Source organism: Pelodiscus sinensis, chromosome 4 (assembly GCF_052426305.1).
Source record: "Pelodiscus sinensis isolate ZL-2025 chromosome 4, ASM5242630v1, whole genome shotgun sequence".
In the NCBI taxonomy this organism is placed as follows: Eukaryota; Metazoa; Chordata; order Testudines; family Trionychidae; genus Pelodiscus; species Pelodiscus sinensis.
The window spans coordinates 62142-81737 of NC_143055.1; the positions used below are offsets into that span (position 1 = coordinate 62142).

The 19596-nt window shown below is 51.0% G+C and overlaps 1 protein-coding gene across 3 annotated transcripts in view; it reads right to left on the reverse strand.

The window, feature by feature from the left end:
• The window catches only part of SEMA4F (ssemaphorin 4F), a 131188-nt gene that overhangs the window by 21187 nt on the left and 90405 nt on the right, over positions 1 to 19596 (reverse strand). For all 3 annotated transcript variants that reach the window (XM_089777663.1, XM_075916064.2, XM_075916066.2), the window contains 2 exons: positions 10744 to 10966; positions 9356 to 9465 (listed from right to left, as the gene is read on the reverse strand). In XM_089777663.1, the coding sequence (XP_089633789.1) occupies positions 9356 to 9465; positions 10744 to 10966 (333 nt within the window). The remainder of the gene's footprint in view (positions 1 to 9355; positions 9466 to 10743; positions 10967 to 19596) is intronic.

Genomic DNA, 19596 nt, shown 5'->3' on the forward strand with positions numbered 1-19596 from the left:
TGCTGCACCCAGGACCGGGGTCAAGGTTAACGGTGCCAGGGAGGACGATGGGGCCCTCTAGTGTCCAGGGCTGGAATGCTGGGTGTCTAGACTGTGGGGTGGGGAAGAGGCCAGGGTCGGGGAAGAGGCCAGCTCAATTAACTCTCTTGCTGCCTCAAAAGGTATCCGGAGTGGATGTCTCTGGAAAGAGCCCTGCCAGGCTGGCCCTGCAGCGTGGACTCGAGTGGTGCCGATCCAATCGCAATGGTTCTGATGCCGTGCCCATCGGTGCCATGTGCCCCACTTGAGAGTGCACGAAGGGCATAGGCCTCAAGAGAGACCTGTCCCTGCTAGGTCTCCTGCTTCTGAGGCATCAGGGACTGCTACTGGTACAGAGATCTGTGTGTCACCGGGGAGGCTCGAGAGAGGCTAGGTGCCTCACGCACCAACACCAATGCACTCTGGGTTGCTGGTGAGAAATGGGACAGAGCCGAACATAAGGCTGCCTCTATCAGGATAATCTTCAAGCAAGACTCCCTTTCCCGCTTTGTATGCAGCTTGAGGCCTTGCAAATCTTACAGGCCTCGGACAAGCGGGCCTCTCCCAGGCACTTAAGACAAGCTGTGTGAGGGTCCCTGCAGGTCATAGGTTTCTGGCATTCTCACAGGGCTTGAAGCTGTGGGGCCCAGGTATGCCGTGCTGGACAGCAACAGGGATGCAAAGCAAGCCCCACGCCTGAGTACTTAGAACTACCCCACACCTGGGTACTTACAACATTTAACAGCTAATAAAACCTTCAGATAAAAACAATGAACTGAGAACTTTTTAACTAACTACTGAAAGGAGAGGTGCTGAGAGGCGCTTGCAGAGCAAGAGCAAAGGCACATTCCAATGACCAACTACCATCACGAGCGGTAAGAAGGAACAGAGGGGGTGGAGGGCCAGCATGGGTGTATATTAGCTGATATACCGGCACTCTGGGGGGTTCCCCTGCTGTCCCAACGATACTATCAAGAGAAAAACTTCCGATGACGCGTGCATGCTGCGTGCACACTCCTACATGGCATGGACATGAGCAATCACTCCAAGAAGAAGTTATTTACTTGTTCCCATAACGTAAGAACTAAGGGTCACCAATTGAAATTGGTGGGTAGCAGGTTTTAAACAAACAAAAGTACTTCTTCATATATCACACAGTCAATCTGTGGAACTCCTTGCCAGATAATGTTGTGAAGACCAGGACTTTAATAGGGTTCAAAAAATATTTATTAGACAGGATAGTTAGGAATGGCATCACTAGTCTCTGTTTGTCAGAAGCTGGAAATGGGTGATAAGAGAGGGGTCACTTAATGAGTTCCTGTTCTGTTCATCTCCTTTGCGTGGGGGAGCCTGCACTACCTTGCCTTGGCAATAACTGGTGATGTCTGCCTTGTCCAAAGTGCGGATTTCTGGCCTGTCTCAAGTCTGGTGTAACAAAGCATGCATGCAAGGATGGGTTAATAAAGAAAGCTGTGAGCGTCAGGAAATGTTTTGCATAACAATGCAAATTAAGCATGGTACGCGAGACCACGTCAAGAACATAGAACAAGCAGCCTTGTACTGGTACTTTTGTTCTGATAAGTACAAAGTACAGAAGCAGCCATGAAACTGTCAACTGCGCACATAGCAGCAACATCCTGAGTAGCAGGATAGGATGTACCCCAAATAGGGGCACTGGGCATGTTACGTATCCTACACAATACGCAATCAATTAGTAAATGTTATTAGAATGACCAAGTCCCTCTCTGCTATAAATTGGGTGTAGTAAGAACAACTGATGTGAGTGAACGGGCAGGACTGACCCACACGTCCTGCTCGAGATAACTAGAAGTGATTAGGCCCTTCACACCGGCTATGTCAGTGGTGGCGTTCCTATGGGTGGGAAAAGACGGAACCACGACCTCCTGCCAGGCACTGTAGGTAGCAGACAGGTAAGGTGTAAGTGAATTAGGGTTTATTATTGTAGAAAGTAGATCTTTTAGTAATTGCTTTTGCATTACTTTGCGCTGTATTAACTGCTTTACAATTTATAGTATTTAAGGTTTAAATTGTACAGTAATTGTTCTTAAGACTTGTAATTGTATTAACTGCTTAAAGCTTGCAATAAATAAGAAAGTGGTTAAGTAGCCCTGAAGTGTACTGGTGTCCCTTGGATCTAAAATAAATCGAACCACAAGACACTCTGGCACTGGGCACTGTCAGCAGAGAGGATACTGAGCTAGATGGACCTTTAGTCTGACCCAGTATGGCCCCTCTTACGTTCTCGTCCACTGTAAACCCTACATCTTTTTCTGTAGAACTGCTGCTTAGCCAGTTGGCCCCCAGCCTGTAGCAGTACTTTGGATACTTCTGTCCCAAGGGCAGGACTCTGCACTTGTCCTTGTTGAACCTCATCAGATTTCTTTTGGCCCAACTCTCCAATTTTTCTAGATCATGAGTGGAATATGCACAGCTGGTCTGGGCAGGCAAGCTCCAGTCCTGTACCTTGCATGCCCACTGGTGCCCAGCCCCTCATCACAATATGGCCACTAGCCTCTGCCCAAAGTAGAGCCTTCCCCTTGAGTGCCAGACAATCCCAGCTCCCTTCCTCCTTCAGCATGGAGCAGCCAGCAGCCACACAGTCACAATTTCCCTGCCCCTCTAGAGCAGTCTGGAATCCATGCTGTCCCAACTTCACCACCTTCTTGGGGCTCCCCAAGGGCCAAGCAGCCTCAGCTCCAAGTTTCTGCCCCAAGCCCTGACCTGAGCAGCAGGATGGCACTGGCCCCAGCAGCAGCCAGACAACCCTGGTCCGGCCACCAGAGCAGCCAGGTGGCCACGTGGCTCCAGCCTTCCCAGCCAGCTGGAATGAGGGCGGGGCCACCCTGGGAAGATACTGCATATGCCCATACTCTAGGTCACTCTGGATCCTACCCTTGCCCTCCAGCATATCTACCTCTCACCCCACTGTAGTGTCATCTGCCAACTTGCTGAGGGTGCAATCCATCTCCTCATCCAGGTCATTAATAAAGATGTTGAATTAAAAACTGCCTCTAGAAACAAGCCTTTGGGCACTCCCCAACTAGACATCAAGCCCTCAATCACAACCCACTGAGCTCAATGATCTAGCCAGCTTTCTCTCTGCTTTATAATCCATTCCTCTAACCCATACTTCTTAATTTACTGGCAAAAATACTGTGGGAAACCATATCAAAACCTTTGCTAAAGCATGTCTGCTGCTTATCCCATATCCAGAGAACCAGTTATCTCATCATAGGAGGCAATCGGGTTGGTCAGGTATGACTTGCTCTTGATAGCTCGGTGCTGCCATTTCCTGATCACTTTCCTTTCCTTTGAGTACTTCACAATGGATTCCTTGAGGACCTGCTCCATGATTTTTCTGGGAACTGAAGTGAGCCTGACCAGTCTGTAGATCTCTGGAGTTCATCTTTTAACTTTTTAAAAGATGGGCACTACATTTCTCTTTTTCCAATATTCCAGTACCTCCCCCAGTTGCCACAAGTCTTCAAAGATAATGGCCAATGGCTCTGCAATCACATCAGCCAGCTCCCTCTGCACCCTCAGATGTGTTAGATCCAGCCTGATGGATTTGTGTCCAACTTTTCTCAACGTGAGGGCTTTTCACCTCCTTCCAATACAGTGCCCCCCCCCCCCCACTATAGAAAGGATGTGGACGCATTGGAGAGGGTCCAGCGGAGGGCAACCAAAATGATTAGGGGGACGGAGTGCATGACCTATGAGGAGAGACTGAGGGATTTGGGTTTGTTTAGTTTGCAGAAGAGAAGAGTGAGGGGGAATTTGATAGCAGCCTTCAACTTCCTGAAGGGAGGTCCCAAAGAGGATGGAATAAGGCTGTTCACAGCAGTGACAGATGGCAGAACAAAGAGCAATGGTCTCAAGTTACAGTGGGAGAGGTCTAGGTTGGATATTAGGAAAAACTATTTCACTAGGTGTGACGTAGTGGGGGTACCTGGCTGGTTTCTATGCTGCTGGCTCTGGGGGAACCCCCACTGGCTGCCGTGGGTACCACGACCCAGCAAAACAGGATGAGTCACTATGCAAACCAGTGGCGAGACACCCCCCATGGAGAGGAACAAAGGAAGGTGAATGCTGCCCTGGACTGGGGGGCAGGGCTGCAAGGGAATTTAGTTGTTACTGTGGGAGAGCATGGAGGAGACAGCCTAGGGAGAGGAGCTGGAGTTTAGGGGCCCAGTCTCCCCCCACTCAAGGGGGCCTGAGGCATCCTAGCCCAGTTCTGTGACCAGACTACATCTGTGCTATGCTGTATCCTGGAGAGGCAATAAACTTCCTCTATTCCACTGGCTGGTGCAGTCTGTTTGTGCCATCTCGGGGTGCAGGAGACGGGGAACCCCCAACACGCCGTCACACTGGTGTCAGAAGTGGGATGCACTGCACCCCGTGGATGGAGCTTCCAGCGGCAAGCGACAAGGCACAGTAGAAGCAAGAGCCCTGGAGCCAGGCGTGCTGGAGACAGAGCGAAGCGGTTCCTGGGAATCGTGGGGCGCTGCAGCACTAGACTGGTGAGTCTGCACCGAGGGGCCCAGCGGGCAGATGGCCTACGCCCGACTCTTGAAGGCAGAGCTGGTGGGGCTGTGCAGAGAGAGGGGCTTGCCTGTGCAGAAAGCAACCAAGGCCCAGCTGATTGCCCAGCTGGAAGATAATGACCAGCCACAGGGCCAGGATCTTGTCCCCAGGGGAAGCAGCCAGACCCCCCCTGAGAGTGTGTCAGGCTCAGAGAGGGGGAGGAGCGCTGGAACCCAATGGAGAGATGAGACAGCGTCTCCCGGGAGGCCTGCAAGTAGCCCATCTAGGGCAGGGGCCAGCCCAGCGGAGCTGCGGCGCCTGGAGATCCAGCTGCGGATCAGGGAATTGGAAGTAGAGGACCGAGAGAAGGACCGCCAGGACCGAGAGAGGGAGCGCCAAGATCGAGAGAAGGAGCGCCAAGATCGAGAGAGGCAGCGGCAGCATGAGCTGGCCATGGCAGAGCGGAGAACCGGCGGGGCACCGGCTGCGCCAAGTGCGGATGGGCCCCAGGGTCCCAGGACTGCCAGACGCTTGGAGAGGCTCGTGGTGGCCCAACTGAAGGACATGGGTGACATAGACGGGTTCCTCAGTGCCTTTGAGAGGGCCTGTGGACTGCAACGGGTCCCCCCAGCTGACTGGCTGCAGGAGCTCATCCCCGCACTGAACCAGGAGGCGGCCGGAGTGCTCAGTCAGCTGGAGGACCTACAGCCAGGGGATTACAACCGAGTCAAGGAGGCCCTGCTGCACAAGTTCGGGCTGACCCCCGAGATGTACAGGAAGAGGTTCCGGGGGGTACAGAAAGGGCCACGGGAGACCTATGTGGACCTGGCCTCCCGCCTGGCGCAATACTGCCGCAAGTGGGTGTCTGGAGTCGGAGCCCAGACCGCAGAGGAGCTGCTCAAGCTGGTCATGATGGAGCAGTTCTATGAAGCGTGCCCACCCAAACTGAGGCTGTGGCTCAAGGACCGGAGACCAGAGAACCCCCAGGAGGCCGGGAGACTGGCGGATGAGTTCACGGAGAGCCGGTCCGGGTGTGAACGGGAGTCCCGGAGAGAGAGGGAACCGCGCAGAGACCGGATCTCGGCTGAGCGACGGAGGGAGTCAACTACGGGGCGAGACCAAGGAACAGGTCGTCTGCGCCCCAGAGAACCAGCCAGGGCCTGGACAGAGACAGCCCAAAGCCTAACTTGCCATCGCTGTGGGCAAAAAGGCCACAAGAGGGCTCAGTGCACCAGGTCCCAGGACCGGGGACTTTCCAGGGTTAACTGGCTGGGGCGGGAGGAAGGGCAGGCTGCCCCAGAGGCAGGGGCTGGCAGGCAAACCTCAGCTCAGAGAGAGGGGAAGGATGCTCAGTGCACCTCCCCTGGGAGGTCTGATTCTCAGGAGGCGGATTTCTCCGTGTACCGGGTGGGGGCAGGACGGCCCCTGCGGAGCGAGTGCCTCATACCCCTGGAGGTGGATGGTAGGAAGGTGACGGGCGTCTGGGACACGGGGGCGGAGGTGACTCTGGCCCGATCCGACATAGTGGCCCCAGAGCGGATACTACCCCACGCGCAGCTGACCCTGAAGGGCATAGACGGGTCCCCGTTTAAGGTGCCTGTAGCCCGGGTGCATCTGAAATGGGGGGCGAAGGAAGGCCTCAAGGAAGTGGGGGTGCACCCGCACTTGCCCACTGAGGTGCTGATGGGGAATGACCTAGAGGAGTGGCCCCATGAATCCCAGCGGGCTCTAGTCACTACCTGGAGCCAGAGCCAGCGGGGGGCTGACAACGTGGGTCCAGGGAAGGACTCCTGGCAGCGTCCTCAGGGTCCCATCCCAGTGGACATGGGGTCCAGCCAGGCTGGGACTCCGGACCTAGGCAGAGGTGGGGGACAGGTCCCGATCCCTGCCTCAGCAGCTGAATTCCAGGCTGAGGTGCAGGCAGACCCCTCCTTGCAGAGGCTGAGGGACCAGGCTGGCCTCCATGCAGCTCAGCCCCGGGGGAGAGGTGGCCAGGAGAGATTCCTGCGGGAGCGTGGGCTCCTGTTCCGTGAGTGGCTCCCCCCCAGGAAGGTGAGGGCATGGGGGGTCCAGCGGCAGCTGGTCGTCCCCCGAAAGTATCGCCTCAAGCTGCTGTATTTGGCCCACGATGTCCCCGTTGGGGGCCACCGGGGGATCCGGAGCACCCGGCTGAAGCTGCTCCAGCACTTCTATTGGCCGGGAATCTTTACAGCCGTGCAGCGGTACTGCCGGTCCTGTGACTCCTGCCAGAGGGGCGGGAAGGCCCAAGACAGGAGGAAAGCGGCTTGGGGGTCTCTACCCCAGATAGAGGACCCTCTGGGCTTGCTGAGAGAGTTATGGGAGGGGAAGTCCTCCCTGGATGGAGCATCGGGGGTGGAAGCCGCCCTGGCTGTCCAGAGAAGGCTCGCTGGGCTCATGGCCCCAGCCCGAGAGACCCTGGCCAGAGATCAAGGCCAGCGGAAGGGTGGGTGTGACCCCCGAGGACAGGCCTGGGCCAGTCGCCCTGGAGCGGGGCGGCGAGTGGACAGAGGGAAGCCAATTCATGTGGGGCCTCGCCACGGCCGGCCCGAGTCAAGGGGAGCACCCATGTCCCCAGGGCGGGTTCCCACGCAGAGGACCCGAACTTCCCTAGGTCACGAGCGGAGTGACCCTGCTCAGTTCGCTCTCGGAGGGGGGAGAACTGTGACGTAGTGGGGGTACCTGGCTGGTTTCTATGCTGCTGGCTCTGGGGGAACCCCCACTGGCTGCCGTGGGTACCACGACCCAGCAAAACAGGATGAGTCACTATGCAAACCAGTGGCGAGACACCCCCCATGGAGAGGAACAAAGGAAGGTGAATGCTGCCCTGGACTGGGGGGCAGGGCTGCAAGGGAATTTAGTTGTTACTGTGGGAGAGCATGGAGGAGACAGCCTAGGGAGAGGAGCTGGAGTTTAGGGGCCCAGTCTCCCCCCAACTCAAGGGGGCCTGAGGCATCCTAGCCCAGTTCTGTGACCAGACTACATCTGTGCTATGCTGTATCCTGGAGAGGCAATAAACTTCCTCTATTCCACTGGCTGGTGCAGTCTGTTTGTGCCATCTCGGGGTGCAGGAGACGGGGAACCCCCAACACGCCGTCACACTAGGAGAGTGGTGAAGCACTGGAATGGGTTACCTAGGGAGGTAGTGGAGTCTCCATCCCTAGAGGTGTTTAAGTCTTGGCTTGACAAAGCCCTGGCTGGGTTGATTTAATTGGGATTGGTCCTGCCTAGAGCAGGGGGCTGGACTTCATGACCTTCTGAGGTCTCTTCCAGCTCTATGGTTCTATGATTCTATGATTCTTCCCTGTTTTTGAACAGCAAACACAAATGCTAGCAAAGAGGGAGGGCGAAGGCTTCTTATACTGCCCCTGCTCCCAGCAAAAATTCTCAGCTCCTGTCATGAATAGGCACTGCAAGGGAGAGTCTGACTTACTTGGAGAGTGCGGAAAGGGTTAAACAACTCTGGATGTGCACTTGAGGGAGAGGGCTTTGGGCATTCAGCTAATGAAATGCAGATAGGAATTTCAAACCGAGAGAGAGAGGGATTTTTTTTCTCTCTTCTTTTATTTGGAGATCAGAGAAGTTTTCCCCAGGGAACAAGGGAGACAGGCTCTCCTAGGAATGGACTCCTTGAAATGTGTAAGTAGGAAAAAATTTAGATAGTTCATCAGGTTTTACTGTTTGCTTTATTTGGGGTTTGGAAATCATGTCTGAGCTGGTTAATTGTTTTTCTCTTTTGAAAAAAAGGATTACAATCCAGGGATTTCCCTGAGTCTATTTCATTTTATGGCTTTTAACATCCAGTCATTTACTATGCTTGCAACAGTAGTCTTGTTTTGATTAAGCGGTATTGGTTGATTTGTGTGTCCTTAAACCTACGTGCCTAAATTACCTGGGAGAAACCGACCCCACTGTTCTCTGCGGATTCCCTCTGTTTTCCCAACTCCAAGCAAAACGGAGGTTGGAGTAGAGGGGGAAGCTTTGCCTCAGGGAGGGGAGTGCCAAGTGATCTCTTCCCTGGAAAAGGGCTTACCTTATATTTTTTTAAATTACAGTTGGGTGGTGTCAGTGAATATTTTTTTCTTAGATCTTATGGAAACTGAGACTGAGACAATTGTTTATTCTCCTAGCCAGCCTCCATATCTACACTCAGAGTGCCAGGATGGGGAATTGAGCCGTGATACCTCCTATTGGCTGAAAACTGAGAGCTAAGAGATTTTTCTGGGGCGGGGAGGCGGGGGGGAGAGAGGATACAGCATAAGAAGTCTCTCTCCTCCCTCCCCAGCCATCTGGAATGGAGAACAGCTGGGTTTTTAAAGTGTGAGCTGTTCTCTGCCTATGGGTTACAGCGAGGCGGCTGCAGGTCAGATCTGGCCCGCTGGCAGCCTCTTGCCCACCCCTGCATTAAACACACGTGACTAATGTGTCTACCGTAACCAGCTGACAGCTGCAAGGAGAAGACACAAGTGTTGCCATGGCGCTGAGCACAGTGTAAGCTCAGACAGATTGTTGGGGCGACTGGGTAAGGGAGGAAACTATTATCCTCACCAACTGGGAGCAATCGGACCCAATAAACCTCATGTACCAGTGACGCAGAGATAAGGATGGGTTGAGCCAGGCAGCCACTTTCTGGATTTGATCCTTCAGACCCATAGTTTCCCACCTTGTAGCTGTTCGTTTCCTTTTTCAATACCATGTGTCCTTTAGTACTCAGAACATGCCAGTCAGCCTACGCGGGCTCCAGGCACCCAGGGCAAGATGCTGGCTTCCTCACCTCATGGAGCTGCAGAGTCTGAATTGGCTGGGGCTCTGGGAACAGTGGCAGATCCTCAATGATGACAGCGTGTTGGCCAATCTTCACTGCTTTGTGCAAATGTCCGTTGTCTGCAAAAGGAAGGCCAGAGCAGTGAGACAGGTTATATCAGCACAACATTTGGTATCACAGCAGCAGAGACAAGTTCCACAACCTCCCTTTCATAGGCGAGCCTGAGCTCACATGCCAGGGGTGGCCATTCCTGCCCTCTCCTCACCGCAGTTCACCCCAAGCCCTCTCTGACACCCCCTCTCTCCATCACTGTGGACAACACCAGCATCTGCCTGTCACTCTGTCCCGTAATCTGGATGTCACCTTTGACTTTGGATGTTAGGACCTAGAGAAGGTAGACCATGTCTGTGTCTTGTAGCTTCTTTCTACTTAATGCCTCTAAGATACAGCTTCTCCTATCCATCCATAGGGCTACACTTGTTCCCCGGGCTCTGGTTCTTGCATGTCTCCATTACTGAGCATCCTTCTCCCTGGCCTCAATAAATGCAATCTTGCCCCATGCAAATCATTCGGAATGCTGCTTCAAAGACTGTTTTCCTAGCTCGCTGCTTGAACCGTGCCATCCCCTCCCCACATCCCTCCACTAGTTCCCCAGTTGCTCCAGGCATATGCCATGTATCTTTGCTTTCCAGACCCTTTGCAACCTCCTCCTCAGTGCTTTTTTTGTGACAGTACTGCCCGGTACTCAGTACCGGCACCTCCAGATGCAGTACCAGCACCTCCAGTCAGAGCTCAACAACTTTTCTCCTGGAGTACCGGCACACTTTTTTTTTTTTTAACACACAAAAAAAGCACTGCTCCTCCCACTATCATCTCTCATTAGCTATTGAAATGTTGACTTCTGCCCTGTCAGCCCGTCATGCCAGCTTCTATTGTCCACTTGTTACATTTTCAAACTAAAACATTTTGTGCATCACACTTGTGGGCTGCTCACTAAAACCAATTATTCTCCTTCAAAACCCTGCTCAAAACTCTCCTTTGCTGTGAAGCCTAGAAAAATTGCCCAAGGTATAACTAGCATGCTGAACCCACTTTTGACCATGCTGACTAATATTGTCTCTGTTTCTTGGTACTCTTCCCTAGTCTGTCTGTGCCCATCTCTTCTGTTATTCTGAGACTGTAATATCCTTGGGGCAGGGACCTTTTGCTGGTCTGCATATGTACAGCGCCAAGCTCCATGGGTGCAGATGCATGACTGGGCTCCTAGGAGCTACAATACAAATAATAAATCATCTCCACCAATGGGATTCTCCCCGGTGACTGCTCCCAACTTAGAACCACGCTCTCCCACCTGTGCCCATGTGTATATCCCCACATGTTGCTGCCATTTCCCTCACCAGTCCCCAGATACAGCACATCGTATTGATGCCCAGAGACGCTTCTGATGCGATGCACTGCAATTTTGAGGTACAGTGTGTCCAGCTTGACCAAGAGCGGTCCCATTTCCAGCGGGTGAACAACTTGGTCCATGAGAGGATGATCTCGAACAAATGTCAGAACACGGTCAGGCAGTGCCAGTGAGGAGCCAAAGCCAGCCAGCTTCATGCTCTTGGTAATGCACTGTGGATAAAACACAGGAAGACATGTTTAAATGGCCTGAGCAGTAGAACACCCAGACTGGATGCTGCTTCCCAGTCAGAAACTGGTAATTCTACTCCTTTAGCAGGCTTCTGAATATAAAGAATGGTGCATACAGCCTGCACAGGAGGTTTCATACACACGCAAACATAAATCACCTTGGGTTTCAGCAAATTCTACTGGGAACTGGGGCTAGGCCCACAATGGTCCATTCAGGCTTTTACAGTAGAGGGACCATTTAGCTGTTCTCACAAACAGGTCCCAAAGGGATCTACAGGCTAGTAGCTGAATAGGGAGATGGTTAGTAAGTTAACTAAACACTTGAGAAAGGGGGGCATTATGAGAAGCATTAGACATCACTGCCATCTATAACAAATCCTCCCACACACACTCAATTATTTTGGGCCATTATAATCGCTAATTTTTAGCATCTGCCATTTTAGCCTTTGCTGTTTTTTTGCATTTTGCCTAGAAGGTTTTACTTATAATGGATTTTTATACATTTTCAAGTATAGCTTGTTTCCTAGGAATTTTTGAAGTACTACTGTTTTGCCTAGAGTGCTTCATTAGACTCTTGCAATAAAATCAGGTTTTTTAAAGAGGCATTTTGCCATAGTAGCATTTACAAAAAAGCTACAGTAGCAACTACTGTGCGTCCTGGAAATGAAGGATTGTGCACCGTGCTTGTTGGCCAGAGCCAGATATATGAGATTAACAAACACCAGTACCTCTTACTCTGTGTGACCCAAGTTGAGCAGTTAGGTTGCGGTCTTGCCCTGATTGGTTTGAGTGATATTTGGGCTAGATAGCTCCTGGGTCTGGGAGCCAATCTGTTGATAAACTACACAGTCAATTGCCTGATTACATTTTGGTTTGTTCCTGAGTGGCCAGTAATGTAGACAAGGGAAGGCCCAGGCTTTCCAAAGTTACCTACACACCCCAGCTGCTGGGAAGGCTGTTGCTGTGGTGTGGCAGCCATGTCCCTCCAGGTGGCTAGGAAGGATCGGGCTGGGGGTGGGCAAGGCTTGGCTTCAGGAGCAGGCCTCTCTCAGCTGGGCCTTCACCCGCCACTCACGGGTTTGTTATGAAATATATTTAAGAGACCAAATAACCAATGTTAGTTTTATTGCTATAAGATATTAGAATGTAGTAGAGGAAAAAAGTTTTAAATAATCTCCAGGAAGCCATCTCATGCAGAGTCGTTACATTCACTTTTTGTAGAAAGTGGGCTCTCAAAGTTACACCCTAAAGCCATTTTCTATCTTACCAGTTTATTTTAAACTAATTTTCACCAATTAGATTTTTACCTTATTTTTTGTACCATGAGTTTATTCTGAGCACATGCATTTTAGGTACCAAAAGATGTGAAGCCACCTTGGGCCAGAAAGCTGGGTTGGGCTGGAGCTGCACCTTGTCCTTAAAGGAGATAGTATAAAGGGATTTTGACGTCAAGGCACGGAGCTTGGTCACTCTCCTAGCAGATGTTATCCACCAAGAAGGCCACTTTGGAAGAAAGGTGAGAGCAAGCATGAAGCCACTGGCTTGAAGGGCGTCTGCTTGGCAAGAACCAAGTTAGGATCCCAAGTTAGGGCAGTGGGGCTTGAACCCACGGGAAGAGCCTCTCAAGGCCCATCAGGAACCAAGCTGTCACCAATTGGTCGAGAACCGGTGGATGAAAGACTGAGATTGCAGCCAGCTACACTTTGATTGATGCATGTGTCAGACCCTCATGCTTCAGCTGGTGAAGGTAGTCCAAGACCATTTACAGTAGGGCCCCTTCTCTTTGGCTCACTTAGCAAAATGGACCAGGTTCTCAAAGTATGTCTGCCTGGCGGATGGCTTATGTCTCACCCCATACCAACAGGACTGCTCCTCACAGTTCAGCCATGCCACGTGGTGGAGCGACAGCAGGTCCATCAGACAGCCATGATCGTGGGACAACAGATCCACGCGGCACCAGTGGCGAAAGCTGCCACACTAGAAGGGTGAGAAAAGTCCAGTACCAGTGCAGAGGAAAGCACCTAAAAGAGACCCTTTGTCCAGGGGAGGAGGAAAGCATCAAAGAGGGAACCTTCCTCTGACTAGACCTAGTCCGAAGCAGAAACTGGGAAACGTGGTTGCACACAGGTCACCTGGGGAGTTCCCCACTTCAAGAGGAGGGTGGAAGCCACCTCTGGGTGAAGAGCCCACTCGTGGTGAGAAGAGTACTGTCCACACAGTCAGTCGGCGACAGCGTTCCTGACTCTCCCTGGAGGTACTGAGCCTCCAAAGAGATGCTGCAGCCAATGTGGACATCCCAGAGCTGCACTGCTTCCTACCAAAGCCCCTCCCTGCCTGTTGGTGTAGAACATTGTGGCCATGTTGTCCATGAGGACCCCAACCACTCTGCCCAACAGGTGAGGAAGGAAGAGCTCACACCTTCCACACCACTCTGAGCTCCTGACATTTATGTCAATTGCCCTCTCGTCCTGAGACCTCTCTCCCTACGTTCGCAGGGTCCCGAGATGGACGCTCCAGCCCTGAGCAGAGGCATCAACATCAGCTTGGCAGAATGGAGTGCCATCCAAAACAGTATGCCCATCATGACGTTCTCTTGCATGGTTCACCATGCCAGGGAGTTGAGGACTTCTGCTGGGATGGTTACTACCCGATCTAGGGTGTCTGGTGGCGAGTAGACTGATGCCAGCCAGTCTGGTGGTGAGTAGACTGCTTAAAAGAGCAAACCCTGAGTCTGGCAAGGCACACCACGTAGGCACACACAATCATGTGGCTTAGGATGAGAAGGCAGACTCTGGTGGTGGTCAGCGACGAGGTAGAGGCCGCTGTGAGAAGACTCGCCAGTGCCTGGAACTTGTCTCAAGATAGAAAAGCCCTGTCTGAGGTCGAATCCAGCACCACACCAGTGAATAGTGCACTAGCACTAATGTGGACTTTGTGTCCTTCACTAGGGGGCCCAGAATTTGGCACGTGCTCAGCAGAACCACAGAACTGAAAGGAACCTCGAGAGCTCATCACGTCCAGTCCCCTGACCTCATGGCAGGACCAAGCACCATCTGAATCATTCCTGGCAGATGTCTCTCTAACCTGCTCTTAAATATCTCCAGGAATGGGGATTCCACAACCTCCCTGGGCAATTTATCCCAGTGTTTAACCACCCTGACAGTGAGGAACTTTTTCCTAATGTCCAACCTAAACCGCCCTTGCTGCAGTTTATGCCCATTGCTTCTTGCTCTATCCTCAGAGGCCCAGGAGAACCATTAGAATAATAGAATCATAAGAGTTGGAAGAGACTGCAGTAGCTCATCAAGTTTAGCTCCCTGCTCAAGGCAGGACCAAACCCAACTAAATCAACCCAGCCAGGGCTTTGTCGAGCTGAGACTTAAAAACCTCTAGGGATGGAGATTCCACCACCTCCCTAGGTAACCCATTCCAGTGCTTCACTGCCCTCCTAGTGAAATAATTTTTCCTAATATCCAACCTAGACCTCTCCCACTGTAACTTGAGACCATTGCTCCTTGTTCTGCCATCCGCCACCACTGAGAACAGCCTTTCTCCATCCTCTTTAGAACCTCCCTTCGGGAAGTTGAAGGTTGTTATCAAATCCCCCCTCGCTCTTCGCTTCTGCAGACTAAACAAACCCAAATCCTTCAGTCTCTCCTCATAGGTCATATGTTCCAGCCCCTTAATCATTTTGGTTGCCCTCTGCTGGGACCTCTCCAATGCGACCACATCCTTTCTATATTAGGGACCCCAGAACTGGACACAATACTTCAGATATGGCCTCATCAGAGCCGAAAAAAAGGGAATAATCACTTCTCTAGATCTGCTGGCAATGCTCCTCCTAATGCAACCTCATATGTCACTAGCCTGTTTGGCTACAAGGGCACTCTGTTGACTCATATTCAGCTTCTCATCCACTGTAATCCCCAGGTCCTTTCCTGCAGAACTGCTACTTAGCCAGTCGGTCCCCAGCCTGTACCAATGCTTGGGATTCTTCCGTCCCAAGTGCAGGACTCCACACTTGTCCTTGTTGAACCTCATCAGATTTCTTTTGGCCTAATCTTCTAATCTGTCTAGATCACTCTGGACCCTATCCCTGCCCTCCAGTGTATCTACCTCTCCCTTCTCAATGTAACACCCTTTTAGATACTTGAATATGAGTCAGCAGTGTGACTCTAAACCCTAACTCTATAACCCCTAGATCCCTTTCTGCCATACTCCTTCCTAGACAGTCGCTTCCCATTCTGTATGCGTGAAACTGATTGTTCCTTCCTAAGTGGAGCACTTTGCATTTGTCTTTATTAAACTTCATCCTGTTTACCTCAGACCATTTCTCCACTTTGTCCAGATCATTTTTAATTATGACCCTTTCCTCCAGAGCAGTCACAACCCCTCCCAGCTTGGTATCATCTGCAAACTTAATAAGCGTACTTTCTATGACAATATCTAAACCGTTGATGAAGATATTGAACAGAGCCGGTCCCAAAACAGACCCCTGTGGAACCCTACTTGTTATACCTTTCCAGCAGGATTGTGAACCATTCACAGTGGTTGACAGTGCCTTGAGGACCAGGTGAGTGTGAAAGTTCTAAGGATGTTAAGGACTAGTTGACTATCTGATAGTCAATGCTTATCAGATAGTCAGTTGACTAGTCACTTCTCCCCAACCTTGCTGCAGGCAGCAAAGGCGGGGGGGGAGGGGGAGAAGAAGGGGTACTTCAGAGAAGCAGCACTGCACAGCTGAGCCTGGTCCAAGGTGGCGTTTCACAGGAGCAGCAGCCACACAGCTGATCCTGGTCCAGGATCTTATCCATATGCAGAATAAATTTTTCACATTCACCAAGGCATGCATGAATGTGCACCACTAGGAGAAACAAAAACCTAGCTGTGGGTGCTCTGCTAATCAGCTGGGCTGCATTTGAATCTCTCCCAACTAGCCACACAAGTGCATAGCTTACAGCGAACACTGGTGGGTTGTGTCTGGACTGGTGACCAGGGGACCAATGGCATTTTTGAGACCCACATCAGAGGAAAGTGACCAGTGGCGAGAGGAGGTGCCAAGAGCCTGACTAGGATCTGGAGATCCTGCGCACAGCAGAAGTCCACCTCAAAGATGTGAGCAGTGGCAGTAGGGGGAGCAATGACGTGCACAGGGTGACCTGTTTCTTAAGTGGCAGAGCATGGAGGGTAGCTGGCCCTGGCGTGCTGTGACTGCCTAGGGTGCAAGCCTCCAACAGTTTATGCCCAGCCTCTGGTGATGCTTCAGGCCCCATTCTGGATCACGTGGGTCTGTGGATGGCCCTTCTGGCCACACAGGAGTGTTGAGCACTCAGAGACCGAGATGCAAACAAGGACTTTCCCCGGTGGTGGGAGCCTGGTAGCTGCTGGTATTGGCAGTACTAATGTCAAAATGATGTCCTGGGCCATGAGAAAACTTCTGGGGTGGACCATGGGGAAGAGGAGGGTTGCTGTGCTCTGCCTGGGGTGGTGTCTTTTCAAGCACACCATCCCTGCCCTAATCCCCCACTTGTTTAGGTTTATCCTTGTGAGGGCCCAGGAACTTCTCCTTGCCCATCCTCGTTAGCTTTTTGAGTGGGACTACAGATGAGGAATGGTGCTTGGTCGATGACAGTGGTGGGCGAGCACTCTGCAGCCAGGCACTCATAGACTCATAGACTTTAAGGTCAGAAGGGACCATTATGATCATCTAGTCTGACCCCCTGCACAGTGCAGGCCACAGAATCTTGCCCACCCCTCTTAGAATAATCCTCTCTCCTATGTCTCAGATATTGAAGCCCTCAAATACTTTGAAGGCCCCAACATGCAGAGAGTCCTTCAGCTGTGATCTGTGCCCAATGCTACAGAGGAAGGCGAAAAACCTCCAGGGCCTCTGCCAATCTACCCTGCAGGAAAATTCCTTCCTGACCCCAAATATGGCAATCAGCTAAACTCTGAGCATGTGGGCAAGACTCACCAGCCAGACACCCAGAAAGTTCCCTATAGCAACTCCTATCATCCCTCCATTGACCTATTTCCAACTGATAATGAATGGTCAATTAGTTACCAAGATCATGTTATTTCATCCAACCATCCCCTTATCATAGAATCATAGAACTGGAAGAGACCTCAGAAGGTCGTCAAGTCCAGCCCCCCGCTCTAGGCAGGACCAATCCCATCTAAATCAACCCAGCCAGGGCTTTGTCAAGCCGAGACTTAAACACCTCTAGGGATGGAGACTCCACTACCTCCCTAGGTAACCCATTCCAATGCTTCACTACCCTCCTAGTAAAATAGTTTTTCCTAATATCCAATCTGGACCTCTCCCACCACAACTTGAGACCATTGCTCCTTGTTCTGCCATCTGTCACTACTGAGAACAGCCTCTCTCCATCCTCTTTGGAACCTCCCTTCAGGAAGTTGAAGGCTGCTATCAAGTCCCCCCTCACTCTTCGCTTCTGCAGACTAAACAGACCCAAGTCCCTCAGCCTCTCCTCGTAGGTCATATGCTCCAGACCCCTAATCATTTTGGTTGCCCTCCGCTGGACCCTCTCCAATGCATCCGCATCCTTTTTGTAGTGGGGGGCCCAGAACTGGACACAATACTCCAGATGTGGCCTCACCAAAGCCGAATAAAGGGGAATAATGACATCTCTGGATCTGCTGGCAATGCTCCTCTTAATGCATCCTAATATGCCATTAGCCTTCTTGGCTGCAAGGGCACACTGTTGACTCATATCTAGCTTCTCATCCACTGTAACCCCCAGGTCCTTTTCTGCAGAACTACTACTTAACTGGTTGGTCTCCAGCCTGTAACTATGCTTGGGATTCTTCCGTCCCAAGTGCAGGACTCTACACTTGCCTTTGTTGAATCTCATGAGATTTCTAGTGGCCCAATCCTCCAATTTGTCTAAGTCACTCTGGACCCTATCTCTGCCCTTAAGCATATCTACCTCTCCCCCTAGCTTAGTGTCATCTGCAAACTTGCTGAGGGTGCAATCCATCCCCTCATCCAGGTCATTAATAAAGATATTGAACAAAACCGGTCCTAGAACCGAACCTTGGGGCACTCCACTAGAAACCGACCGCCATCCTGACATCGAACCGTTGATCACTACCCGCTGGACCCGGCCTTCTAGCCATCTTTCTATCCATCTTACCGTCCATTTATCCAATCCGCATTCCCTTAACTTGGTACTGAGTACCAAGTATGAGCATTCTGGCAAGGCAAGGACAGACTCCATCATTACAGCCTTGAAGTGAATAACTGAATGGGTTGCTGACCGGAATAGGCCTCTGGCGATTAACACATGTTAAAGATGTAACAACGAACAATAAGAGGACTATTTGTAAGAGAAAACAAACAATTAACAGTAAAGGAGCAACAGCAAGGGCTGAGCAAGCAGTTCCAAGCACTGTCACTGGCAGCAAGAAGAACTGAGTAGGGAAAGGGGTCCAGCAGCATCCTCTCTAACACTGCATGTGTATGCTAAACCCCTACAAATACTGCTGAGGGCAAATCTCCTGGTACAGGTGCACAGGACAAGCACACACACGTGCATTGAATGGACATGAGCAAGCACTAAAAGAAGAATTAAAAGATAACAGTATCAAAAAATGAAATTGTTGCAAGCTGTATGGAACCTTTTAAAGATACCATACTAGAAGCTCAACTTAAATATATACCCCAAATTAAAAACAAAAAAAGCGAAAAAATGCCACTCTGGCTAAACAACAAAGTAAAAGTAGTAGCGTGAGAAGCAAAAAATAGCATAATTTAGAAAGTGGAAGTCAAATCCTAGTAAGGACAATATAAAGAAGCAAAAACTGACAATTGAAGTATGAAAATATAATTAGAATATGAGGAACAGCTAGACAAAGATTCAAAAAGTATTAGCAAAAGCATGTTTAAGTCCATCAGAAGCAAGACGCCTGCTAAACAACTAGTCACTGGATGACTGAGATGCTAAAGGAGCATTCAAGGACAATAAGATCACTGCAGAGAAACTACATGAATTATTTGCATCTGTCTTTACAGCTCAGGTTGTGAGGGAGATTTCCAAACCTGAGCCATCCTTTTTAGGTGACAAATCTGGGAAACTGTCCAAGATTGAGATCTCAGAGGACATTTTGGAACAAATTGATAAACTTAACAGTAATAAGCACCATCTAAACCTCATTTTTTGAGGAAGAGCAGCTTTTCGAAAAAGGGAGGGGCTTGCCAAAAAAGCCGCGTCCCAACTACTTTCACTTTCAAAAGTGAGATTGGAATTTGCATATCCTCTTTTGAATCTTCCGCGTAGTCTAGACGAGCCCATATAGATCAGCTTCTGTGCCTAATGACTGGTGCCACATTAGCTATCTTACAATTTTTAAAAAGAGCTCCAGAGGTGACACCAGAATTACAGGCTGGTAAGACTGACTTCAATACCAGGCAATCTGGTTGAAACTATAGGCAGTCCCCGGGTTACATGGATCCGACTTACATTGGATCCCTACTTACAAACGGGGTGAGGCAACCCCGTAATAGCTGCTTCCCCCCAGCAGACCAGGGAGACGTGAAGCTAGCGCCCACGCCCCCCCGCCCCCCAGCAGACCAGGGAGACACGGAGCGG